Raw genomic sequence first — 27651 nt, forward strand, 5'->3', positions numbered from 1 at the left:
TGTCTCCATAGTACAATGATAAAAACAGAGTTACTAGAAAGCAGCAGTTATGTTATTCAAATGGTATTTTTTTAAATTACGTATAACATAACAGACCCACATCGTTCATCCACACTGGAGGAACAGCTTTTTAAATTAAAAGTATGCTAAATACATTGGATTTGACGGATGACGGTCAATCAATCGAATATCTTAACCTGGGTATCAGGAGGCCTAAATATGAGTGAAGAAATTAGCGAGAGTACAAGAGTTGTTTAATAATTGCCTTTCTGGACTCTTGAGAATTAAAGAACTTTTTTTTTTTCATATATTTTTATTTATGTAGCCCATACATCACATCTCACAATCTTCTTGGAAGACAACAGCAAAGTATTCCCAATTTTCTTAAATTTTTGGCCAAAGGGAAATTGGTCCAAACAGCAAAGGAGGAGGTTAAAACATACATGGAACAGAGCATACAGGGTACACTGATTACACATAACGGGCAAAAACACAGCTTACTACAATCAACTCAACAGTGCATAAACATTGTGTCTGTGAGGACTGCCATTGAGTAAAGGCCTTGAATAAATGACTCTTAAACAGTACATTGAAAATGTGTATGGATAGAAAAATACATGGAAGCAAATGCAGGAATGCTATGGTACCCAATATGAGGGGGAAACCAAACTGAAGACACAAAGGTTATTCTGAAAACCCTGTGGAACTTATTCACTTAGCTGTCACCTTGGCTAGATTACGATTCAGCTCCCTCACCAAGCTAGCGTTTAGAACCAAGATGGCCGCAAGATGAATAAGGCCTATGCATTGAATAAGCAGCTGAACGGAAAACCTTTGCATTTTCCCCATTCGCCCAGGAGGCCAATATTTTGTTTCTTCAATTCTTCACCCAGGTTTGAATCATCATGGAACATGGCTGCAATGTTTGAATTTGACTTGACAATGCATAGAAACACATTACTGCATCTTTGGGCTGGGTCCGATAGTTACAAAAGCAATCCCAAAAAGGTCCAGGTTTTTTTTATGAGGTTGGGTGCTACAAGTGTTGCAGGTCTCTCTTAAATCACTTTTTTTAGTTCAAACAGGCCTTTTTCTTGTCCTCGGGCCACAACTTTTAGAATCACATAGTGTGTGCAATACCGCAGTCATGTTCAGTTTGTTGGAATGAAAATGTTCGTGCAAAGGACAGCAAGTCAATCGATTTTAAGCTGTTTAAGTCACCTTAGGAGATATGTGTATGCAACTGGGCAAAGCTAAGTACTTTGGTGCATCCCTGTGCTGCTGTTTTCCATGATGGATTGCCTGCAGCTCTTGTAGAGTAGATTAAGGCCTTGGTAACACTGTGATCCGATCACAATGTAACCACAAGTGTAACCAAGGCCTAATTCTTGTCGCTGATAAAATGGTTGTAACATTATAGAACGTGGTAACCATACTGGTCTTTAATCAACATGGGAATGTAAAAAGTCAGAGATGAGATCATTAAGACTGATTATTTGTGTCAGAATTAGGTCTGGTTCGGATCAAGTAGATAGTTTATGGAAAAGGTTGATGTAATTCTGGGGCTATCTTACTGCCGACACCCTATTGGGAAGCGATGTTGTATAATGTATGTACAACAAGATACTTTTCCCTTTGTCGCCGAAGACAAATTAAAAGTCATAGCAGTCTTGTTGCCTTAGTTAGCAGAATCCACCAATGGACATGTATGGACGAGCCGCAGTGGTAACACTCGGCTGCTTACTAGACAAGGAACACTATAAACAGGCGGAAAACATTGTCTCCTTTGTTTGAATATCTGCAGTGAGAAAACCATATATATATATATATATCAGCATTGTGCCTGAAAACACTGTCATTCAATAGACTCTCGTTCTATGGCGTCCCATGCTGAAGTCCTCGAGAGACACCGACCTAATTACTGACAAAAATAGGTAAGGGTGAGAAATACATCGGTGGCAATGTCACGTATCAGTGGTTATGGTTTGTGTCTAATAACTGCAGCTGATAACTGGGGGCTTGTGATAATGTTGTGATTGTATATATCTATATCTATATATATTTGGCATATTGTGGCATTGAAGTTTGGAGGGGGAGGAGGGTTGGGAGGGCCAAGCCACAAACATCTGGAGTGGCTTGCAGACCTTTCATGATCGGGCGGGGAGCAGGCCAATGCGGTGAGAGAGGGAGCGTTACCCTCATGCTATCTTCAGAAACTGCTCGACTGTATCAGCTTCCACTGCCTCAGAGAACATCTCAAAGTTCTGTGGAGGAATGAGGAGAATATGAGTCAGAGGGTTGATCTGTGCAGAACCAATCAGACGGTTAGGATATGTTGAGGAACATTTTGTATGATAAAAGTATAAGCAAAACACTTATTTACAAAGGGATCATGTAAGCCTACAGACATCAATGCAGTGTGTACATTAAGTATTGTTTACCGATATCGCTTTACACGTCAGATATGAGTATATTCACATTTTATCCATTAAAAGATTGCAGCCTAACGATAGTCATCGTAAGTATTAATTCAATAAAAACATATTTTTTCATGTTGCTGTGATTTCTAGTCTGTGTTTACAAATGTAGTGATGTGTGCTTACTAAGATGGCTGCTAGATAGCTTGGGACGCTAGTGCACATATGCCCCACAGACTGGTATGGAAAGAGGAAATGCTTTACAAAGCGTCAACCCCAGGCTGACATCCTCACCCCGCAGTACTGGTCATCGTTGAAAAGTTGGGGAGGGACCGCGGTGGGGTTTCCCGCCTTGTTCCTCATTTCATTCCGCACCTCCCCTCCCACCGAGATGTCGATCAACTCAAATTTGATGCTTTTGCTCTCAAGGATTCGCATCATCTCTGCCTGTTGGGACTTGACCTGGAAAAACAATATCACTGGGCTCATGAACACTTACTTATTAACAATACTTATTAACATGGTACCAGCCACGACATGAAGGACTGAAGGAAATTAGGCAACTTTAAGGAATCTTCGTTGTGCAATTTTGGGTTGCCCGATTTCAATGTGTGTTCTCCTTGACAACAGGGTGGGGTTTCTAAGCAGTTGAATGCTAGGATATGCAATGAATATTAGATTTGAGTACGACAGTTAAATGCCTGGTAAATAGTGTATGCCTGTGCCTTTAACGAAAGTGAGCATATCTGGTTCATGGTTGATGATTTATAGGCCCGTTATCTTTATGGTTACAGGATTGATTAAATTGGGAGGGGATATTTGTATAGTAACCCCAACTAGACGAAGGGCTAGTAGGCAGTTGAAGCAAAAACAATGTATCAGTAGGAAACCTGCTCTTGCTTTGTCCTCAACTAGGGAATCCACAAAGCCCTAATCGATACCATATGTCTGGACAGAGACTTGCCGTTTCCTTATTCCTTTAAGACCACTCAATGTACAATTAAAAACAATAAACATATCGGCTATATTCATTTGTTTTATATAACGTATCCCAGGAAGTTGTATCTTCAATTTTAAAGATCTTCAGAGATCGAGCGAATATACTTAGTGACATGTCAGAATGAGCAGGACTAGATAATAAACGACCGATAATAAACCACCTACCTGGCCTCGTTAAATAGTGTTTATATAGTACTTATATAGTGTTAAGGGGTACTGAGCTGAGTGGATGACCCATGTATGACAAAACAGTGACACCAACCAGGCGGACGCAATCAACTTCAGCACAAGACAGGCGGAATAAACCACATAACGGACCGCTCACTTCCGCACAGTCTCTGCTTTTCTGCACCACCTTAACGTTTTGCTCTCGATACACACCACCAATCACCGTCAGTCCTCTATAGACATGATCCTCTAAATATCGAGCATGGACACGGCGGCTGTTGTTTTACCAACTCGCATATGTATTGTGCATCGCATGTAGGTTCAGCAAGAGCCCATTGACAGGCAGCCCACTGGGTGTGTCGATTGAACTACACACCGTTCGCTTCCACTGAAACACTGAAACCTTATCACCGTCGATGACCTGCTATGTTCACGGCCACTTTACTCACCTCCCGGGAGGCAGTCACAGTGGTGTAGTACAGTTTGATTGCCATAGTTGCCGATCTCGAAATCCCCTTTGAGTATCTGGTGTCGCACAGTTATCTTCCCGTAGAATCCCCCTCAACTCGCCAGCAACTTGATGGTGCTATTGGCTGACCCATTTAAAGAGACAGTGCACCCATTATAATTCGTTCGAAAAAAAGTACAGGACCTGTTTCGATGGCCGACCTGCCAAGTCGAGTGTTGATTCAGACTTGTCTTAAGACAGGCTTGCCATCGTAGCCTGCATGACAGGCCGACATACCCACCGCATAGACACTTACAAGTAAGAGTAAAGAGTAAAGTAAAGAACACACAATCCTTCATCAACAAGGACTGCAGGAGGGAATGCACCAGACACAGTACCGTACAGGCGCCCTTAGTTGTACATCGTGTCACAAAGGTTATCCATTCTGCCATCTACAAACGAGGTTGGCCAGAGCATAGACGCTCTGGAAACCGGATTAACAATTTCCTGTGCCCTGGGCAACAAGACTCAAGCCCCCCACCCCGCCCCTGCCCCAAAGCAACAATCGCAAAGTCGCTATCATCAAGAGCATATAGCCTATACTTCTATACTATCAGGCTTCTGCATGGCTCAGTGGAGATATATGTATGTACAATAGCCTCAGCATAAAGTGCATGCATTCAAGAGACAAAACAGATGCACAAATGTTTAACATAACTTTTTACAATGAATCTTTCACAGAACTTGGTGGCTACAGAGTGCTTTTTAACTGTTTCGATTTATAGCCAATAAATTATATTTTGACTGCAACAGTGAAATAAAGCAGACAGCTAGGAAAGCCTTAAGCTGACCCCACACTACAAGATAAATGTCCCGATATCGGGGCCGATTTGCCCCTTACGAGAATCGGGGTGGCGTTCCCATGGCAGCCGAATCAGGACGAAAATCGGCCAAGATGATCCTGTCTGCCGTAGTGTTCTAAGATAGAATCTCATAAACTTAAGACCTCCCGATCTCAAAATCGGGGTTATCCAACATGTTAGATATTTTCGGCATGTTGAGTGTGTAGTCAACATAATAGCGACGCACGCACACACAAACACACACGCAAAACACACACACACGCTGACCCGAAGGTGCTCCATAATGCCAAAGCGCATTCAATTCTCACTTTTCAATTTTCGTTTCCAAATATTTATTTAAAAACGAAAATATCTGTTTTAGTGCGTGTGTGTTAAATTAAATGTTTTTATATCTTAAACAAATTCCGTTGCAAATAGGAGGCGCGCAGCATCAATATCCTAACACAGACACATTTTGCAGATTGTAAATTGACATGATACATTGTAAACGTTCACAATCCTGCTCTATGCTCTGTGATATTTTGTTTATCATCATTTCTATTAACTTCTGCGAGGCGCATAAAGTGGTCATGTAGATCGGTCGTCTGCCCGTCTATTGCGCGTATCACACATGAGCAGATCTTGCACACAACGTCAGTCGTGTCCCTTGGCTGTCCTATTTGTTGTATATTTGTTGATGTTGTTATTGTCATGCGTGTTCTGGTTATTTGCGCATGATTAAACATGAGTCTTTATATGGCGATAAAACAAAGCTTTGTTGCGTTTTTTTCCCTTCTTTTTGAAGTGGGGATCGGGGGTGCGCCAACCCGGTTGGGACGTAAAGGGGGTGCGCAGGAAAAAAAGTTTGGGAACCGCTGCTCTAGATCTACAATCTCTTGTCTCTCGATCTCTTGTCTCGTGCTGGATGACGTAGCATACACGGCCGAGAATCGGATAAGATTATCCTGTAGTGTGGGGTGTTCCGTCTTGTGTTCTAATCTTATGTCGGATCGGAGAGCAAAAATCGGCTGCGATTCTCGTTAAGTGTGGGGTGTACTCCGACTCAAAAATCGCATAAGATTAAAAAAAATCGTGTAGTGTGGGGCAGCCTTAACTTAAAATCGGAGATTATTTTAAAAATGCAAAAATGTTAAATTATTACCAGACACGAAGCAGGCAATTAGTGTGTATTGAGTAAAAGTAAACCATTGGCTACACTGTTGCATGTAATTCAAAGTCAAGATCATGTTTATTGTTTCAACATTTGATGTTAATGCACTACACTGCAAAAATTCAAAATCTTACCGAGTATATTTGTCTAATTTCTAGTCAAAATATCTCATAACACTTAATATAAGACACAATCACAAGTAATATGTCAGTGAGATATAGGGACTTGTTTTTAGACAATGCAGCTTTAATAACTTGTTAAGTGAAAGAGTCTTGAAAACATCTTTTTTTGAATCGTATCTCAGATGAAACAAGCTTTTTGACATCTCATAAGGTTCTTAAGCTTCTGTGTTATTTGTAAATGATGTAACATCTTGTTTCAAGAACTAGACTTACTTGATTTAAAAGCTGCTTTATTGTCAAATGTTAACAGTCAACAGTTTTTGCCCAACTTATCAGAACAAAAGAATGCATTAAATTATTTTATTATAATCTTCTACGTTACATTCTATACAGACTCAACTAGTTGTGTTCAGGGAGTGATGTGCAATGATGTCTGTGAGATCATACTTCACTGGAATGTACTTTCTATGATTGAAGGTCAAATAGTAGTATGATGTATAATCAACAAGATTTTGAGCATTCACAAAAACATTGGCTTGAGCTAGGTAGGGAACTTCTACCTCATAAGCTAAATAATGATCATTCCACTCCATTGTAGAGAGAGGTTGGCATTCAAAACAATACACTGACACATTTACAATATAGATGTTTTTCACGAGTCCAAACTCTGGAGTACTATTGATGACATTAGAAATAACCAAAGATTTACCACATGTATACTTATTTCCATGTTGCATAATCCACTTTACAGAAACAACATATTCAACTTGCTCTATTCCAAAATAGTCTTTAATTTTTCCTTCTATATAGTGAACATTTTTCACCTCAGACACTGGGCCCATTTCAACTTCACCAGAAAAAATTGGATGTTTCTTGTGTACATTCTGACTACATTCATATAGTTGGTTATGCTTCACAAGAGATTTACAAATATTGGTAAAACTACTTTTCAAAGCCCACTGCTTGAAAAAGCAATGCTTTGACTCAAAGCGCATACACATATGCCTCACTGTAGGCTTAATCACTGTGCCTTAATCTGAGAAGGAAGATGCAGAAGGTAATGCTGTTTAGGTATGATATTTATATCTGGAAACAGTTGTTTGAAATGTTTCAAATGTTGCTCGATTAAAAGCTTCAGCCTTGAAAGAGTTGAGAGAGCAAAAATAGGTGAAAACAGAATTTTGACTATCTCTAACAACTCAAGCAGCATTTTTGTGTAATCATTTTCTCCAATTGTGTCAATAACAAATGGCAGGATCTTCAACAAAACCAGTATCTGCCCAGAGGACTGTTTCAGTTTATTGTAATTTGATGACATTGTATTGACAGATATGGGGCAAGGCTTATCCCTCGCATCCACAGGAGAATAAGGGAAACCAATAATTGCACTGTTGAATATTTCTAAATGCATATGCCCTGATAGCACAAGATGCTTTAAAACACATTTGATTTCATATGGGGCAACACCTTCAAGAATTACATGCATGATGTCTTGTTGGGTTTGATTGATTATATCAAAGTGAGGAAATTCTGTTAATTTGCTTATCCTGTTTATACCATATGTCGTTTTTAGGTTTGCTTTCAGAAAGTCAGTGCTTGCCTTTTCAATGTCACTACATTGCCTGATATGACTTGCCATGGTCCTTTTAACAAACAAATTTTCATTAAATTGTTCCTGCATGTCTTGAAAGTTGCATTCGCAGTGCCTGCATTTACTGTAGGAAAACCCTACTCCTTCCTTAAATCCAGCCACTTCATGTTGAGCTAGAGTGTCCCCACACACAGACATAAGTGCCCCATAAATTGTCTTCTCACCATTTGCAGTGACAACTTTAACACCATACAGCTAAATTAAGTCATGGTTAATCCTCTCCAAAATATAATCCAAATATCTTATCAATACCATAATTGGAAAGATCTTTTGATTTTACCCTGGCAAGCAGACGAATGGCAGCAAGTCTTGATCGGTATTTAGGGTTGATGTTACCTAAGGTGTAATAAATCAATAATAATTTGTTTTTGGTTGCCCGAGATCCAAGAGGATTGCATAACTCAATTTCATCTGTATATAAAATTAACTGCAATGCTGTGGGAACTTTCAAAAACAGTGGGTGCGACTTACAAATATCTCCATCAATTAAATCGTGAAAAAATCCATCATTATCATCAGCTGTAGCCCCTCTTCAATCATTGCAAGAACTCTGCAAGAACGCTATTATTATATTATTGTATTTTATAGTAATATGAGTTATACACCCTGTACTCTTTTGGACAGCCATCAATGCCACACACCACGCGAAAGTCAGGGCTGCGACCGTGCAAAGAGTTTATGTGACTCAATAGTTTTTTCAGAGTCAATGCCACAAAAATGTAGCATATGAAACAACCCCAAATCATCTTGGAAGAGCAAGGATGGGGATCTCGACAGACAGCAGCGAGCAACTCGTTACACCCAGGTAAGCTAAACTGAGTTCATAACTTTTTAATGTGGGGGAAAGTGGTGTAAGTTCTCTTTTAGTTATCTTGTATTTACATAATAATTAAACTGCAATGCACAAGAATGTAGTGAACAAAGTACAATTGCTGTATAAATATATATTATAAATCCCTAATACATTAAGAAAATTCATTTTTAATTGATTTACAAATGAATTAATGTCATGGCCCACATTTTAGAAATGGTATACCCCTATGTCACGTGGGGGAGAGTATGTGAGCCAAAGAAAGCACGCAATAGAGCCGAAGTTCCTTGACCAGGACTTGTTTGATTTGAGCTAACTAGCTAGGTCAGCTAATGTTAACAGCATGAACGAATTAGACGACGTCGCCGGGTTGGTTTTTAGGGGTAATGTATGCAAATGTAATTTTTAAACCTAGTTAATCCAGTTAACTGGTTAGCACGAGCAAGCAATTTTGAATGAAGCAACAACTTCTACTTAGTTTCATGCAGTTTGGCTGTTCTAGGCTAGGGCACTAATTTGTGTGTCATCCGATTTGTTCACAGCTGCAAACATCACCGAAGAAATGATGGGCACGCTGTCTCGTGAAGACTTGCGGGATCTTTTCCCAGGCCCAGAAAACTTTTTACGGAGAAAAGCGGTCTGGCGTATCTGTCATGGAGTTTCGGATGAGGTCAGTTTCTCAAGGCATTAATTAGCTACAGGCAGCAGCACATTGCGCTAGCAGTACAGTGATTTGGGGACAGCCATGGTAGCCTACAGGTGTGTTCAATTGTAACATATTTGATTTACAGTTTTTGTCGATTTAGCAAGTTTATTCCATTTTGAATGGGGTTGGTTTCTCACTTCGATATTAACTCTCGATAGTAACCCTCTGAGAAGTGTAATTACAACTAGACATGTCGCCGCATGTGCATTTTCTAAAGAAAATGTGTGTGGTTGCGCCAACTCGACATGTGCGCAATATTCTGCGAGTATGCTGACATGCTAGCGAGGCTAATGAGCGAGCACGCCGAGTTCCCTGGTATCCGCCGTCCTTTCCGACATATCCCCACTCCGACAATTTCTGTTTCCATTTTCAGAGTGGTGGTACTTTACTTTTTTTCAAACGTTCCGCCATTCCGACATGAGGTCATTAATGTATATGTCATAACTATTACCAGTGATAATAATAATAATGATCACAACAATAATGCTTCATTACAGCAAGCCGCTCAAAGCGCGCTGCCTTTGGCGGCCTGAAGCCAAGCACACGTCGGCCGCGCGCCCGCGCGAGGGAATAGAGCAGTGGCGTGAGGGCGGCGCGCCCGCGCGCTAGGTGTGTGCACTGGGCTTGAGAGTCATGCCACACGTTAACATAGGCCTAATGTTTAAAAATAACCTAGATCAAAGAATATTCCCAGGCTCCCAGCCACCAACACAAAATATTGTCAAGTGTTGTTGGGTAAATGATAACGTTGATTCAATTATTTGGGAAAGAACAGATACATTGGCAAAGAGCCGTTGGTTACTTTTAATTTGGTATTGGTTGAATAATGGTGGCTCATTTGCATAAACGTAATCGGCTATTTTTAACATAATCAAAACAGAAATAATACCATAAGGTCGGGCAGTAGTATGGAGTATTTGGACCAAATTGTGACCAAAACCACAATTTTTTTTTTCAAGGTTTTCCAAAACCTTCAAGGAAAATCTGTCTCATGTTGCAAATATACTTTCATTACTAATTTAATTTGTTTATTTCACATAAATATTTAAACAGAAAATGTCAGATTTTTTGCTTCCATTTTATGTGACTGAAATGTAATTTCAAAATGGATATATTTGATTGAATATATTTGTATGGAAAGTTCATGATTTCTTCTCACATGCCTTGTGATCAATGTCAAATTCATGATTTTTTTGTGTCCTGTGTAGTGATAAATTTTTATATTAAATTAGTCACATTACATTGAAGTTATCGAAAGAAAACATGAATTTTCCATACAAATATTAATATAAAATGGATTACATTCAAATATGTATGTAACAAAAAAAGCAATTACACATTAGTAATGAAAATAAGTGTCAATGCTGCATTGCATTTTTTATTTTGTTAAAAAATTATGAAATGTTGCTTTGACCAGTTATTTACTTTATTTTATTTTACAGGAATCTGGCCGAGATGACTCAAAAGCTGGAAGTTGTACTTATTTTAATGAGACACCCCTGCCACAGACATCCACTCCTGTGAAAGGATGTCCTGCTAAGTACAAAACCCCTGAAAAGGTTGTGAAGTTATCCTGCCCAGAATATGTATTGCACACCGACACCAAACTTGAGCAAGTCCGAAAACATTACTTGGAGTTGGAAAAGATAGGTGAAGAGAGCAACTGCCAAATGTCAAAAGACCTCAGATGCCGGCTCATCCGAAACACCATGACCAGTATGATCGCAATCCTGAGGGCAACGGGGGGTGGAGAATCAGACAGATATCCGTCAAAAACAGAAATTACAGCTATGGCAAAGACAGTAGTACTGTACTACCCCATGCTGCAGGACCGACACCTGAAGAATACATGGGTAAGTGTTGAAGTGATGACTAAAGTGTTTCATGTTTGGCATTTTTAGTAGAGATTAAAGGATTTCTTTACATTTGTCTTGTCACAGGTCACTGTGTATGCACAGATTTACAAACGTTTGCAAAACGTGAGAACACCCCAAAAGTCCAATCCAGATGGGAGACATTCAAAGAGGCGCCGTCTTGGTCAGCCAAGTGACACCGATGTAAATGATTCAAGTGACTCATCATTTTAGATATCTCCTCAGCAGGGAGTAGCACCCCAGACTCGCGCAATGAAAGAGGTGAGTTCCAACTCTACATTTACAAATATACCCTTCTGTGGTGTTTATATTCCTGTTACACTTGTGATGTTGAGTCTAATAAACCCACATTATTGGGTCTTTAAAACAATATAATAATAAAAATTCAGTAAAACAGTTTTTTACATTTCCGTTTCCTTGCACTCATAAAATAAGATGAACCAAGTGTCATTCAATGTTATATTGGCATATTATGTGCATGGTGAATGCATTCTGTTTTGACTCGTGTCAAAGTAGAGACCTAAAACATTCAAACTCTGCTGTACAGCAACCTTTTCTACTTCCTATAACCACTTATTCCTATCAAAAAATGTTACAGTATGTATTTAATTATGTATTTTTGTGTCTTACAGCTAACACTCCCGCAACCGTCAGTCCCGCAACCGTCAGTCCCGCAACCGTCAGTCCAGCAACCGTCAGTCCCGCAACCGTCAGTCCCGCAACCGACAGTCCCGCAACCGTCAGTCCCGCAACCGACAGTCCCGCAACCGTCAGTCCCGCAACCGTCAGTCCCGCAACCGTCAGTCCCGTAACCGACAGTCCAGCAACCGTCAGTCCCGCAACCGACAGTCCCGCAACCGACAGTCCAGCAACCGACAGTCCAGCAACCGACAGTCCAGCAACCGACAGTCCAGCAACCGTCAGTCCCGCAACCGACAGTCCAGCAACCGACAGTCCAGCAACCGACAGTCCAGCAACCATGGCCAAGCACTGTAGGACCCTACAGGCTTTGTTAAAAAAACAAAAAATCCAAACCACAAATCTGTCTCACAGCTCCTGGATTTGGAATTTACAGCCAGAAGAGCATTCATTGATTACGATACAGTTCCCGAGGAGGACAGACACGAGAAAATTCTAGAGGCATATCCTTGTTTCAAGGACATTGGACATGTAAGTCATTATTGACCGGGCATAATTCAAAACATGGTACCACACAGAACAATGTTTTATATACCAATTTCTTCCTCCTAAGTGATGCATTCAAATGTCTGTATTGGTATATTGGATATTTCATAGGTGATGGGGGAGCTTCAACACATTTTGGACAGGGATAACAGCCACTACATTGATGAAGTGAAGGGAAGATGGCACGACTTCTGCCAGAAGGTGCAGTTTTATGGTGTGTGGAAAAAGATGCTGAAACCTCCAATGGGAATGGATAAAGGTAAGCAATGTGTTCTGATGTTATTAGTGATCTGGTGGACATAAAGCATGTCAATTGTCAAGTTCATGTGCTAGTGTGTGGGTCCTTCATTCTGAAGGGTATTATTTTCAATAATGACATTCTATACATTATCCCGCTCATTACACGGCTACTTGCCAAAACGAAAAAATATCTTCACACGGTGTGTCTTTTTACAATTACCATTCGTAGTGTTGATCAGCAGAGAAATAGTCCGCCAAAGACGTTGACGTCGCTTAGCAACCGGACACGCTGGGGTTGATAAGTTACCGGACTACTTGCAGAGTGATAAGAAAGACGTGAATCTAGATTTTACCTTTTACATTTCATCTCAGTGTAAAATTATTTAATCTTTTCCTCAACATTTGGACAGGCGATCAGAATCCTACGTGTGCTGCCATCACTGTTCCCCTCTACGTCTGCTCCTCCGAAGAGGCTACGAGATGCGAGTGAGGCTCTGGTGCATGTCCTTGAGGTGAGCTGTGTAAAACGTTACAGGATGATTTCGGCTGTCAAAGGCATCAAAAGCTGCAGTATTGAAAAAGTTATAGATGAAGTTTCTGCATCTAACTGCTTCCAATGTATTAGTAGCAGGTTTTAATGAATACATCCCTATAAATTCAATTAAAGCTTGTTTAGCAACACCGTTTTGTACAGCAGATCCACACACATTTTGATATTCTTTAAGTCTATTGATTTTGAAAACGTTTTTAGTGTTTTGGAAAGCTTATAACCTATGTGAACAGGAAATGCATTGTGGACAGTTAAAAGCAGCAACTTCAGCTGTAACTTTCTCAGTACTGCACCTTTCGCCAGACTTCTGCTTTGGAAAGTTATTTGATTGTAAACAACCTTCTAAAAGGGCTTTAAACAAAAAAAAAGATCCTTTAAACAAAAGTGCATTATCCTGATGGAAGGATGTCTGTGTTATGTGTTTAAGGACAAAGAAGACCCCAATGCCTACTTGAAGAAGCGCTCCCTCTCCTGTCCAGTGCTGATTGTGAGTACATCCAACTGCCTCCTGGCTGTAGGAGATGTGCCGATGTGTTCCCAAAAGAAAAGGTTGCCGAGGGTGCGTTATACCTTATGGCCTACTATTATGCCCTACACCTTACGTACCCAAAGTGTGCAGCCACTCTGCTTTCAGTCATACAAACGGAGGTCCTCTTGGACACAATCCATGAGAAAGACCTCACACCATCTTACAAGAAGGGCATGGCTGATTAGAACGCTTTTGTTGGCCAATAACTGTGTGTGTGTGTGTGTGTGTGTGTGTGTGTGTGTGTGTGTGTGTGTGTGTGTGTGTGTGTGTGTGTGAGATGCAAATTCTACATTCTATGCAAATGTGAATACGTTGCAATGCATACGTTCTATGCAAATGTTGTAAATAAGGCAATGTAAAGTGAGGCCTCTGTCCGTAGTTTCCATCGAACACACTGCTTTGTGGTTTGCACATTTGCAAATTGTTCTGAATAATTTGCAGAAAATAAAACATTTGATTGTTTAATGTAATACTTGTTTTCATTTGTAGTCTTATTTGAAGTAGTTGATGCTCAATGAGTATTTCCAGCTAACTTAAAGACATTTTATCTTTAAATATCCCTTTCTAATCTTATTTCAAGTAGGTTATGGTATTAAATCGAGAACAGTGTCACTATGTTAGAACTTAAAATAGGTTAAATATACTTGAAATGAAGAGGATGCACAAAAAACACTTCCTGATACTAGTAAGAAATGCTCTATTTCCAGCTAACTTCAAGACATTTTATCTTTAAATATCCATTGCTAACCTTATTTCAAGTAGGTTGTGGTCTTAAATCTAGAAAGTTTCACTATGTTAGAACTTAAAATAGGTTAAATACACTTGAAATAAATATGATGACATGAATGGTAAAAGCATAAAAGCTACTTTTGAGCCTTACAGGCTTATTATGATGCACAACAATTCCTAATATTAATAAAATATCGCTCAAAATGAGTTGTCCAAGCTAATTTCAAGATCTCTTATTATCACGAAATAACTCTCTAATTTCAAGAAATCTTACCAAGCCAATTTTCACTTGTTCCATTGGCAGATTTTTTCACTCATTACAAGCAAAAAACGCCTTGTATTCGTTATTTTTTTACTTATTTTTGAAGTGGCATTTTTTGCAGTGTACTATATATTCTTATTATTTTATTTCAAAAAATGGGCCTTACAACTGGCCTCCTTTCAATACTGAACTCATGAATACAGAAACAATCTAATTATTAGGCCTAATGGCCTATCTTTGCTTTTAAAACTTCTCACATTAACACACATATATTAATTATTTTCTCACATTAACTCATATATTAATTAATATACACACATATATATTATATGAATATATATATATGAATTCATATTCATATTCATATCACTAAATATGTGTGTAATGTGAGAAAAGAATTGATATATATGTATATGAATTAATATATGTGTGTTAATGTCATTAACACACATATATGAATTCATATACACACATATATCAATTATTTTCTCACATTACACACATATTTTTAACTCAAAATATTTAATGCCTTACAACTGGCCTCCTTTCAAGACTGAACTCAAATACACAAACAATTTAATTATTATTAACAATTTATATTATTATTTGCCTATAAAACTTCTCACATTAACACACATATATATTCATTATTTTCTCACATTAACACACATATTAACTCAAACAAAACATTTAATGCTATCAAAGATTAATTCCTTCTAAGTAATTTAGAATAGCAGATTACTCAGTACTTCCTTCTCGACTTTAAATATGCAAACTGGTGCACAATATCGTCAAAATCCAACCCTTCAACAACTTCATGTTCTATGGCCAGCAAAGAAAGTGATCGGGAACCCAGAGCGGCGGCGGCGGTGGGCCACATCCACGTCCCCAAGATGGGGGACACCGACGACGCGGAGGCCTTCCTTGAGACGTTCCGGGGGGTGGCCGAGGTCTCCGGGTGGCCACGCCAAGAGTGGGCTCACCGCCTCCTGCCGGGCAAGGCCCAGCTCGCGGCGACCACCAGCACCAATCCCGAGCCCGCGGACCGGTGCAGCGGCCCTGCGGGGGAACAAACCCACCCCGCTACCAAGGGCGAGGGGGGGGGGGGCCCAGTCCAGAGCAGGCACATAGATCACCTTCCCCCCCCATCCCGCAGACGGGCGCTCAGACGGCAAGGGAGGGGTGTTGGCGGTGCGGACAGCCGGGACACCTTCGGAGGGACTGCCCGATGATGGAGGTGGGCCAGGTCGTCCGCATCACCGGTGCCCCGATCCCTCCCTACGGTCCCGGCGAGGCGTACCGTATCCCGGTGAGGATACAACGGGGTACGTACCAGGCGCTGTTGGATTCCGGCTGTATGCAGACCATGATCCATCAGCGCCTGGTGCGGTCCGAGGCATTGGTCGAGGCATCGAGCGTTTTGGTGAGATGTATACACGGGGATGTTCACACGTATCCCTTGGTCCCTATCGAAATTCGTTATGGGGGGAAAACGCATAGAGTCAAGGCGGCGGTTAGTCCGAGCCTCACGTACCCCCTGATTCTACACAGCAAAAAGGGATGTGTCAAAAAACAACACACATGGTTGTGTTGATATCATTTTGACACATGTTGTGTAGATTTTAGCACATAATGTGTTATTTTTTATTTTATTATTGACACGATACATGTGTCATCTGATTGGGGGAAAATAATTTGTTTAATTTTTTTTTAAAACAACATGTTCTTTTGTTTTTTTACAGTAGTACATGAAATAGCCTTAAAACGAATAAAAATAAATAAAAGTAAATATTTTTGCATGTGAATAATCTAGTTAAAAAATTTAACGGTCCGATCACGTCATGCTCCTTTTGAATTTCTGCATTTGACCCATGATTTGACCGCTGTCACCGCGCTTTTCACTCTTGTTCGAGGGAGGAGAGGAGGATGGAGTCGGAGTCGCAGCCACCTGTAAGTTAAGTTTTTCATTTGGTGTTCATATTTATTAGCAAGATAACATGCAGAAAATAACCTTTAAAATATGTTAAGGAGCTAAATAACGTTTGTAATGACTATAACCTGCTCCTGGTTAGAGTTAGCACAATAGCTATCTGTTAGCTTCAATAAACTTGGTGACCTCCCATGCAGTAACTTAATGATAATACAATATACGGTACATTAACGGTCAGGCTATGCCGACTTTTGACGGGGAAAATAGAAAGGTTTACAGCATAAAGTATATCGCCAGGTCAGATGGCTACACATTTCCCGTTGCTAACGTTTTTTTTTTTTTTTGGCTGTAAATTGATATTAGCAGGCCAGCCAGAGGTAAGCTAAATTAGCTAAATTAACGTTAACCTCTGAACATGATGGGAAATAAGCCCGAAAACTGCGCCATTGCCAGTGTGCAAGTTACTTTCAAAATGTATTGGACAATATCCCCGTCGGTGTAGAGTAACGCTTCACTTTTTACATTACTTTTGCGTTACTTTACTGTTAAATAACCACAGAAGTAACGTCATGAATGATTCGGCAGAATCAAAGCGGAAATAGCGGTGCTTTTATTTTGAAGAACCAGGACAACTGGTTATGTTAATGTACGTTAACTGCTGTGAACTCGAAGCTACCGGTCAACAGAAGTCGTTAACGTTAGCAGTTGGCGGAAAGTACCTACACCGAGAACGAGACGGTAACGTTACGGAGGAGTGGCGGGAAGGGGACGGGGGAGGGGAGACGTGACGTGACGTCGCTAGCCGCGCGGTGGCTGACGGCGAAAGTCGCCATATTGTGAGGCCACTTGTCGCTTGTTGTCAGTGTAGGTAACGTTAGCATCCGTGACAGCTAGCGAGGCTAACGTTACTAGCCTCCCGACTCGGTGCTCGTAGCTTCATCTGCTCTCAAGGAGTGAGTGAGTGAGTGAGTGTGCGTGTGCGTGCGTGTGGTGTGGTAGGGGGGGGGGGGGGGGGCTATGTTTGTCTGATATGTATGTGTATTAATGTTCTGTAATTAATTTATTTTGTTGACGTAATTAAAAAGAAAAGTAGTGGCGGTGGGGGGCGTAGACATTTCTGAGCGGAGTTTTGAGGGAGCTGAGATGAAGCTAACGTTAAGTGCAGCAGAGTTGGGGGTTGCTCGCCCCACTAGAAATAGATGTGTGTCACGGTAACAGTGCTTTGAGCTCGAAAGTCCCCGACTGCTAAACACGGACTCTAACCTGCTTCCTTAAGTGCATGTGACTCTGTGTGTGTGTGTGTGTGTGTGTGTGTGTGTGTGTGTGTGTGTGTGTGTGTGTGTGTGTGTGTGTGTGTGTGTGTGTGTGTGTGTGTGTGTGTGTGTGTGTGTGTGTGTGTGTGCGTGCGTGCGTGCGTGCGTGTGCGTGTGTCAGAGCAAGGGGTTAAAGGCTGTGTGGATTTTGTGGAGCTGGTTGATAAGAATGACATGTGTGCGCATGTGTAAGAGTGATGATTCTTATTGCTTTGGATCCTGTAGCTCTTTTTTTTTAATGAAAACTTTAGCTGTGCTAGCAATTTTTGTAAAGTCAAGGAGGGCTGCACAGTCCAAGTTCATGTAGTCAGATTAGTTTTGGGTTGAGATTTATTTATAAACTCATCATACTATACAATGAGTGTAAATAGCATTTCCCCCTCTTTTCTTCTTCCCCAGGAGGACCCAGACCACGAGCCTGGATCAGTCAGAGTTCTTGCTACTGTCTTTAAAAATGCAAAAGAGTGTTCAAGGAAGATTTATACTGTTCACACTCTTGAACAGCTTATAACTCAAACCACATCAGAGCAACTAGGTTTTGCATTTGACAGAGTTCTGAAATATCACACTGATTTCCAAGAATTTGTTGATGTTGACAGAAACACAGCAATCAAGAACTTTGATAGATTTCAGGTCTTCATGTCAAGCACAGAAGCACTATCCCAAACAAATGCTGGCGAGGCCCATCAGATTCAGGTATTTGTGTTCATTGTTCATGTGAATATATTCCAGGTCTCTTTTTAGGGGTGGGCAATATAACCTGAAATCTGAAATTTGCAGTCACATGTACACATCACTAGTACTGGAGGAATGCATTTATCTAACATCAGTATGGCAAAATCTGGGATGGTAAGAGAATCATAATGTCGGCAACAGGCAATCCTGGGCGTATCACCCACCCCATGGCTCTATACTATACGTAATAGTATTTTAAAGGTTAAATTCACCTCCATCATGTCTCTCCATTATTGTAGCATGTTCCAGTGCCAAGTGAACAGCGAGGCCTGCAGTCTCTACTTCAAAGCAAAGCACCAGAGATACTTGAAGAACACAAGATAAGAGGAACACTGAAAATTGAGTCAAGGAGGCTCCTTGTCAAAATATGCATCAGTCACTTGGTGGAGAAGCATGGATAGTAAGTATATAAGCTCAAAAAATATTGAACGACTTTGAATTGTACTTAATAGTCATTGCCCTGACAGATGGCAGTTTTGGATTTTGCTCTTCTCTGTCCCCCCAGTTACCCACCAAATGATGAAAAGCTTGCTCTCGCAAAGAGTATCATCAACACTTTCCCATCCTTGAAGGTTCAGATTGATGGAAAAGGAGATGGATTTGTAAGTAACATGATCTAATGATTTATATGGCCTAAATAACAGTCAAGTTGTTGTTTTTTATCTCATTGTGTATTTTCAACACTTACTGTTCAACACTAGTACAACACTATTCAGTATTCTAAAAAAAAAAAATTTTTGTTGTCATTTCAGGAGCATTTTTATGATCCATCATCCCATTCTGGATTCTTGGAAATGAGACTGCGTAACATCCGCCGAAACCTGGAAGATGGTCAGCGCCGCTACACAAAGCGTAAGATAACCTGCGACAACAGACCAGGGTCAGAACAGGAACAGGGTGACAGCAGTGTGACCAGTGAGTGGATCACACTCATGAAACGGCTAAGGCCCTCTTCAGAGAACATTCCTTCAATCAAATCAGCAATGGAGAAGACGTACACCAGGCGTAGGTCATGGATATCAAAGGAGACTCCCACAATGGCTGAAATCTTCAGCGAATACCCACGCTTCTTGGATATGCCGAGTCTGGTAGGTGTCATATTGCAGCTCAGTCATTATTCATAATTTAATTTATATTTTTCATATTTTATATTTTAAATATTTAAATGTTATATTGTTAATAACACGGTTGATTTAGAATATATTCTGAAAATGTCTCTTTATGTAAGTTGGATATCGAGTTCGGCAAAATGACGGACGGAAAGACTGACCTGTTCATCAGACGATGGGAAGCCAGCATCATTCCAAAGCTAAAAGCTGTGGCTGCCATGGAAAGAGGTGATGTTGCATCTCTTACGAAGGGGATGGAAGACCAAACAGATGGTATGTGTGTGTGTGTGTGCATGCATTTATTTTCTTTATTTACATGATCAATTATGATGATGATAATAATATGGCATGTATGTGAATAGAATGTAGGAACCCTCGTCCTGTTTCCTATTTAGCAGTGATGTTTTTGATCAGTGTAGTACTTTCTCAGTAGCCCAATCCATGCTGTTTTACATATGAAATATCCACAGCTGTAGTAAGTCCTGAAATCAGTGCCGGAAACTATTTTGGGAACACGAGGAGTAATTTTCAGCATTTATGTCAGGGCTTGTAGATACTGAAATGTGGTCCATTGACTTTGCATTAGTTTGTGGCTAGCTAGACAAAGCGGTAGGTATCTAGTTCTGTGGATATCTAATTTTCTGTTTTCATTTCATTTTCAGATGAGAAGTGCTACACGATGCTGGTTGTCCTCACACATCTTCTGCCACCAATACCTGGGAGTCGCTGCAGTGTGAAATCTGCAATATCATTCCTACTGGATTTTGTACCGGTATGTACAAAATCCGTTAGCATTAACGGTTAGCCTAGCCGGCTACATCTGTCGGCGCGATCGCATGGAAGCTTAGCAACCTAGCTCCGACCACCAGGAACCCGCTGCCATCGAACCAACTAACTAGACGCCGAACCACCGCAACAGGCCCAGTCTGGGCCTGTGTCGGTAAGTTTTGATCCAGCAAACTTTTGATCCAACAAACTTAACTCTCTTGAAAAGCTACTTTACGCAGTGGGCTCCAATTGAGGAGCCCTGGCCACCACAAACATCGGACAGATAGCCCACTATGGCTCCACTTACCTCTCCGTCCCATCCTGGCTGTCTCAGCTGTGCTCGTCTAAACGACAAAGTCTCTGAGCTGGAAAAAAGAATCTCCAGGCTGTACCAAATCCGGGAGGCAGAAAACTTCTTGGACACCGTCATCGTTGGTGCTGCACAGCCTGACATCCAGGAGCCCTCGGTCTTCACTTCCCGACTTTCCTCTGATGAGACCGGAGCTGCACCTCCTGATGACCTCGCTCACTGTCCCTCCGCTGATGTCCCCCCGCCGCCGGCTCGCTGTCCCTCCGCTGATGTCCCCCCGCCGCCGGCTCGCTGTCCCTCCGCTGGTGCCCCGCCGCCGGCTCGCCGTCCCTCCGCTGATGTCCCCCCGCTGATGTCCCCCCGCTGCTGGCCACCGTTCCCGCTGACTCCTGGTCAAGACTCGGGGCGAAACCGAAACCTAAGTCTGCTGCCACACAGCTACTCAGCTCCACACCATCTCATCCGGAGCAGTGGGTCAGAGTTGGTGCCAGCATGGGGAACAGGAGCAATTCCCTCTCCCCCGTAACCTCTCACTTCAACATCCTCCTTAGCAATAAATATGATATTCTCAGTTATGAGGAATTCCCCCACCTGGATGCAGGGTCTAGGACATCTCCACCATTCGCCCCCGAGCGCCTCTCCGACAGGATGACTCGCTGCTCCCAGGTGATGTTTACTCCAGCTCCACAGAAATCTGGGGCTCACCTGCTGGGCCGACTCTCACCACTGCAGGCAACGCATGAGTTGCGACCTCGGACCCCGCCTCCTCCGATGCCACGGCCGAGCTCGGTCATGACCACCCAAACTCAGCATTCACCTTCCTTGCTGGTGGTCGGCACGTCGCTGGTCAGACAGGTGGCAGTTCATGGGGGCAGAACTTTCTGCCACCCTGGTGCTTCCATCAATGACATCTCTTTGGCGGCAAAACTCCTGTCTGACCGGCACAGATCTGCCTCCACCCTGGTCCTCGAGGCAGGTGCAAATGACATCAAGAAACAACGATCTGAGGAGCTCAAGGAGGACTTCACACGCCTCATCGACAGTCTGCTGGACACCGGCAAACAGCTGATCATTTCCGGGCCACTGCCCTCACTGTTCTCTGGCGACGTCAAATTCAGTCGGCTCCGTCAATTTCACACCTGGCTGAAGGGCCACTGTACGGATAAAGGCATCCCCTTTGTGGATAATTTTGTGGCCTTTATGCACAGACCGCAATTATTTAAAAGAGACTGTCTTCATCCTAATGCTCAGGGCTCCCGCCTTTTAACATCAAATATTGAGCTGACTCTGCGCTCCTGTTCTGCCTGACTCGCTACGTCACATGACCGTACCGTAGACTCAACGGTCAGTAACAACAGTCTATGCCCCAGAGCCACCCTGACTGAGCCCCACAGCACCCCCTACCGGCGCGGCGGTCTCCCTACACACATGAGCATACCTGTAATGATCTCTATTCCTCAATCAATTTCTACAATAATCACTGCTCGTTCTCCCCGTCAGATATCCAGACCGAGTGGTGTTAATAGAAATAACATAGTGCATGTTAACATTCAATCCTCTGAGATTTTTGACCCACCGGGAGTCTCACATACATCCGAATTAAAGTCTCTGCAGGATCTTAAAACACGTGATGGTCTGAAACTGTTGCACTTAAATGTTAGGAGCCTCTTACCTAAACTTGATTTTGTTCAGGTACTAACTGCAGAGGCCTGTCCTGATATTATTGTTTTAACTGAGACTTGGCTCTCTGCAAAAATTAATGACTCTGAAGTATCTATGTGCGGTTACAAATTGTTTAGAATTGACAGAAAATCTAAAGGTGGAGGGGTACTAATTTATGTAAAAGAAACTCTGACAGTTCGAGAACTCGCTGCTTCCTCAATTCCTAAACAGTTTGAATACATCATGTTAGATGTCTGTCTTGGAGGTAATCTGCACATTCAAGTAATGGGAATTTACCGTCCTCCTTCTGCTCCTGTTATGTCACTGGAGGAGCTAGGCAAAGTACTGTCATTTTTTGCCTCCAATGAGCTAATAATCTTAGGGGACCTTAATCTTGACTGGCTCTCTGATAACTCTGCTAGTCTGAAAGAGCTATGTCTAGAATTAAACTTATCACAACTTATAACCTCTTTTACGAGGCCAAATCCTAAAAAGCCGGCTAACTCCACGTTAATCGATCTTATTTTAACTAACAGGCCTTTTAAATACCCTTTTACTGGAGTTCTCGCGCAGGGTATTAGCGATCACTGCCCCATAGCTTGTGTTAGAACGGTTAAAGGTCCTAAACCAAAAGCTCGTACTATTTTGAAACGAAATTTCAAAAATTTTGATGAGCAGGCCTTTCTGTGTGACTTACTCCTTGCTGACATAGACAAAATCTCCCTAATACCTGACCCTGAGCTAGCCTTGGCTGAGTTTTTTGAATATTTTTAATTCTATTACTGACAAACATGCTCCTTATAAGAGACTCAGAGTAAAGAATCGTTTTAATCCTTGGTTTTCAAATGAGCTCTCTGAAGCCATCCACACCAGAGATTTGGCCTGGGCCAAAGCAAGGTTCACTGATTCTCCTTCCGATTGGCTGCTTTTCAGACAGCTCCGGAATAAATGTATTAGTATGATTAGGAAAGCCAAATCTGATTATTATTTGTCTGCTCTCGGGAGCAACCATGGAAACTCTGGTAACTTTTGGAAAGTCATGGGGTCTCTAGCAAACAAGTCTCCCTCCTCGCTCCCATCACAGATCAATGGCGAAGATGGCTTAATTTTAAACAAAACAGAAATTTGTGATGCTTTTAACTGTCACTTCATAAACTCTGGCAACCTCTTTGATCAATTGTATGATGGTGTGTCTATGGAGAATCTTGCTCCAAAAACTCTCCCTGAGAGCTCCCTCGAACTTTGTCCTCCCAACATAACATTTTCAATTACACCAGTTAATTGCATGGATGTTTTTGATGTACTCACAAGTTTAGGTATAAAGTCTAAAGGCGAAGACAATCTGGACCCCTATCTTTTACGGCTTAGTGCTACCTTGATTGCCTCTCCCATTGCTCATCTTTTTAATTTAACATTTGCTTCTGGCATAATCCCTACTGTATGGAAGTCCGCACAAGTTTTACCCCTGTTTAAAGGTGGTGAGCCAGGTGTTCTCAACAACTACCGTCCAATCTCAAAACTCTGTCATTTGGCTAAGGTTCTTGAATCCCTTGTGAATTCACAATTACGGCATTTCCTGGAGGTAAACAACATTCTTCAGCCTCAACAATCCGGATTTAGGCCTGGACATAGTACCACAACAGCTGCAACACTGGTTGTCAATGACATACTCAATGCCCTCGACAATCGTTTGCACTGTGCGGCACTCTTTATCGATTTATCAAAAGCCTTTGACACTGTGGACCATAATATATTATTAAATAAACTGGTTTCTCTGGGTTTTGATAGCTCCTCCATAAACTGGTTCAGTAATTATTTGTCTGGGAGGACTCAAACTGTTGTAGCGGATGGGTCTAGATCAAGTTTACTTAATGTGTACAAAGGTGTACCTCAAGGGTCAATTCTAGGCCCTCTTTTATTCACACTCTATATAAATAATATTGTTCCCTCTTTCGTGTCCTGTAATTTCCATTATTATGCGGATGACACGATTCTATATAGCATTGGCCCTAGACCAGAAGCTACAGTCACAAATTTACAATCTGCTTTCAATATGTTTCAACAGGCTCTTGTTGAACATAAGCTTGTTTTAAACTCAGAAAAAACCAAATGCATGTTCATTTCTAGGACTCAAGTAACTAATAATAACATTAGAATACACACCTTACAGAAAAACACACACATTGAGACTACTGATTCCTATAAATACTTAGGCATTTGGTTGGATAATAGGTTGTCATTTCAAATTCATATAGAACAACTAATCAAAAAACTGAAAAAGAAACTTGGTTTCCTCTTCAGGAATAAATCATGTTTTTCTTTCACCAGTAGAAAAACAATAGTTCAATCTACAATTATGCCTGTCTTCAACTATGGGGACACTCTATATATGCATGCCTCTTCCTCCCTTCTGAGGCCTCTCGATGCAGTGTTTCATAGTGCCTTACGTTTTGTCACAGGCGATGGGTTCTCCACCCACCACTGTGTTTTATACGATAGAGTGGGTTGGTCCTCCCTCTCTTCTCGTAGAGAGCAACATTGCCTCTTGTTTATTTATAAAGCTTTGATTGGGAAGCTCCCAACCTATTTGATGTCCTTGTTGCATTTGAGTCAACCTAGACCCACCCGCTCAGCATCATACATTAGGTTAGATATTCCACGGGTAAATACAGAGGGAGGTAAGAAAGCTTTCAGTTTCTTTGCCCCAGATAAGTGGAATAAACTGCAGGACTCGCTAAAACTTAAACAGTTTATTTCTGTTGAGTCCTTCAGGAGTCTTTTAGACCTTGTCTTTCATATTGAATGTACTTGTTTTTCCTGATGCTGAGACCCTCAACCATAGGTTGTTTTTCCTTGTGTCTGCTTAAGATATCTTTAAATCTGACACCCGATGATTACACTGTGGACTGTTTATAATTGTGTGTTTTTTGCTTTTATGCTTGATACTTCGTTGGTGTCGCTGTTGTGTGTATTGATTGGTGTTGCTGTTGTGTGCGTTGTTCTATATTTGTGATCAGGGCGTCATTGTAAAAGAGAGCTTGCTCTCAATTGGCTTCCCTGAATAAAAAAGGTTTGAAATGAAATGAAAAATGTTTTGTAAGACTGAGCACCTTTTAGGTTTTTAAAGATGGTTTATGAATTTCACAATACAAAATTACAAATACAGTATATCAAGCAAATAAAGTGCAACCAGTGCCTAAGTGCAAAGGATTCATAAAGTGCTATCACTTCATAAGGCCAGTATGTGTCAGGGAACACTTGTCCACACTTCTTCTCCAGAGGTCAGCAATTATCGGTTTGATTACTGTGTTGTTGTCAATTACAGTCTGCTGTTTTACCATAGTACATCTTGTTTTGCATAATTTTATATCACACCACACCTATAATTATTTGTATCTCTTCTGTATGTTTAGTATGTTTAGCAATTTATCTTCCCTCTGTTATTTATAATGTCTTACACTTTTTACTTAATGCAGTATAGCATGCCAATTTAGACTTAAATTTATTTCTGATGGTGCTTTTTGAAATCGTTAAATGTATCTATTTTTTCCTCATCTCTTAAGCTTGGAACCAGCATTGCATCCCTCTCCAGCGACCCCAAGACAGCATCAAGGACCCAACCACAGCTGATCTGCATCGGCAATTTGAGGAGCACAGCACACCAGTACGTCATCATCGCGAGGAATGATGGAGTGACCATTCCTGTAGATGAAGGCCTGACATGTGCCGTAGACAAGCTATTTAAGCTGTACTGGGTCTGCAACTTGTCCTATCCACCACAACTCAGCTCTGTGTTCACCTTCTTTGAATACATCTATGACGTGACCATCTCAACCAAGAGGAGATCCAAGGTACTAGAGCTTATCTCTAAGCTTCAGGCTGCTGAGTAGCTCACGAGAGAATGTACATATGTCCAAGGTGTAGTCAGTCAATATCTACAGAAGTAAAGACACTAATTTCGCATTTACGTGAAATACATGCCTTATCAGATGGACAGGACTTGACTATCATCTGCAGCCAAGATGGTTGCCCAAGGATGTACCACAACTTCAATTCATTTTCCAAACATCTTCATAGAGACCACCAGTCCACACCAACATTCTTGGATAATGTGTCTTTCCAAGCTAATGACCAAAGTCCAGCAGATACATCTGAGGCAGGGCCATCTAATATTGAGGACTCACCAGACTTTATTCCATGTAAAACTGACATTCCTAGTGACTGTGTTGCTTCTTTTCTGGCAAAAATGTATTCTTCATCAAATACGACTTTAATGGATGTAACAAAAAGTGTTAGTTGTACACAAGAGATGCTAGAAAGGACTGTAGAAAGTTTGCAACATTCAACAACTACATTGTTGAATAATTTGCAAGTACCACTTGACAGTGAGTCTGTCCAGTCATTAATGAGCAAATTTGAAAATGCTAAAACTGTGTTTAAAGATGTAGACACACCTTTCAAAATGAACAAATACTTTTCAGAGAAATTTGGTCTTGTGAAGCCAAAAGAAATATTTCTTGGTCATAGGGCAGACACTGGAAGAAAATGTGGACAAGTAAAACAAGTGTTGGCAGCAGACACATGCCAGTATGTGTCAGTAATTGAAACAGTTAAATTTTTATTCAGTAATGACCAGATGCAAAAGGTTTACCTACAGGGTAAGAAAGATACTGTAGGCAAAATGCACAACTACTGTGATGGCTCTCAGTTTTTATCTCATCCGCTGTTTAAAACATTTCCTCAAGCCCTCCAAATACAGTTGTATTTTGACGACTTAGAAACAACAAACCCTTTAGGCTCTAAAACAAAAATTCACAAAATGGGGGCCGTGTATTTTGCTTTGAAGAATCTGCCACCGCAGTATAATTCATCACTTTCAAATATTCACTTGTGTCTTCTTTTCAATTCCATGGACCGAGAGGTATATGGGTTTGGTAAAATTTTGGAACCACTGCTAGAGGACATCAGACTCCTTGAAAGTTCTGGTATACAGGTGGAGATGCAAGGACAAAACCATCAACTGTATGGAACAATCTGTGTCTTGACTGCAGATAACTTAGCTATCCATTCCCTATGTGGATATCTAGAGAGCTTTTCAGCAAACAAGTATTGTCACTTTT

The 27651-nt window shown here is 41.2% G+C and overlaps 2 protein-coding genes and 2 pseudogenes across 4 annotated transcripts; 2 read left to right on the forward strand and 2 right to left on the reverse strand.

The window, feature by feature from the left end:
- Positions 1–303: 303 nt before the first annotated feature.
- On the reverse strand, positions 304–4150 carry sh3bgrl3 (SH3 domain binding glutamate-rich protein like 3). Its single transcript, XM_084485142.1, has 3 exons — positions 4034–4150; positions 2712–2879; positions 304–2264 (listed from the first exon to the last, which is right to left on the reverse strand). The coding sequence occupies exons 1-3, from the start codon at positions 4076–4078 to the stop codon at positions 2199–2201; spliced, it is 279 nt and encodes a 92-aa protein (XP_084341268.1). The 5' UTR covers positions 4079–4150; the 3' UTR covers positions 304–2198.
- A 3151-nt stretch (positions 4151–7301) lies between these two features.
- LOC311365253 lies at positions 7302–8446 on the reverse strand (annotated as a pseudogene). The gene is made up of 3 exons: positions 8431–8446; positions 7611–8295; positions 7302–7306 (listed from the first exon to the last, which is right to left on the reverse strand). The product of its transcript is annotated as an uncharacterized misc_RNA (transcript).
- A 748-nt stretch (positions 8447–9194) lies between these two features.
- Positions 9195–13898, forward strand: LOC311365254 (annotated as a pseudogene). Its single transcript has 8 exons — positions 9195–9299; positions 10778–11188; positions 11276–11433; positions 11864–12102; positions 12149–12379; positions 12506–12661; positions 13045–13146; positions 13612–13898. The product of its transcript is annotated as an uncharacterized misc_RNA (transcript).
- Positions 13899–19476: 5578 nt separating this feature from the next.
- LOC311365255 (uncharacterized protein) lies at positions 19477–26421 on the forward strand (the record flags this gene model as incomplete). The annotated part of the gene is made up of 4 exons (XM_084484782.1): positions 19477–19770; positions 19911–20064; positions 20454–20563; positions 26095–26421. The coding sequence occupies 4 exons, from the start codon at positions 19477–19479 to the stop codon at positions 26419–26421; spliced, it is 885 nt and encodes a 294-aa protein (XP_084340908.1).
- Between the last annotated feature and the right edge of the window lie 1230 nt (positions 26422–27651).

This window comes from Micromesistius poutassou (genome assembly GCF_964030765.1).
Source record: "Micromesistius poutassou genome assembly, chromosome: 20".
In the NCBI taxonomy this organism is placed as follows: Eukaryota; Metazoa; Chordata; class Actinopteri; order Gadiformes; family Gadidae; genus Micromesistius; species Micromesistius poutassou.

What these genes read in the sequence shown, in the direction of transcription:
- sh3bgrl3 (XM_084485142.1), bottom strand. Translation starts at nt 4,078, where the DNA reads ATGGCAATCAAACTGTACTACACCACTGTGACTGCCTCCCGGGAG. An exon ending in CTGTGACTGCCTCCCGGGAG is followed by an intron (nt 2,880 to 4,033) that starts GTGAGTAAAGTG and finishes TTGTTTTTCCAG; the next exon opens with GTCAAGTCCCAACAGGCAGA. An exon ending in ACGATGACCAGTACTGCGGG is followed by an intron (nt 2,265 to 2,711) that starts GTGAGGATGTCA and finishes ATTCCTCCACAG; the next exon opens with AACTTTGAGATGTTCTCTGA.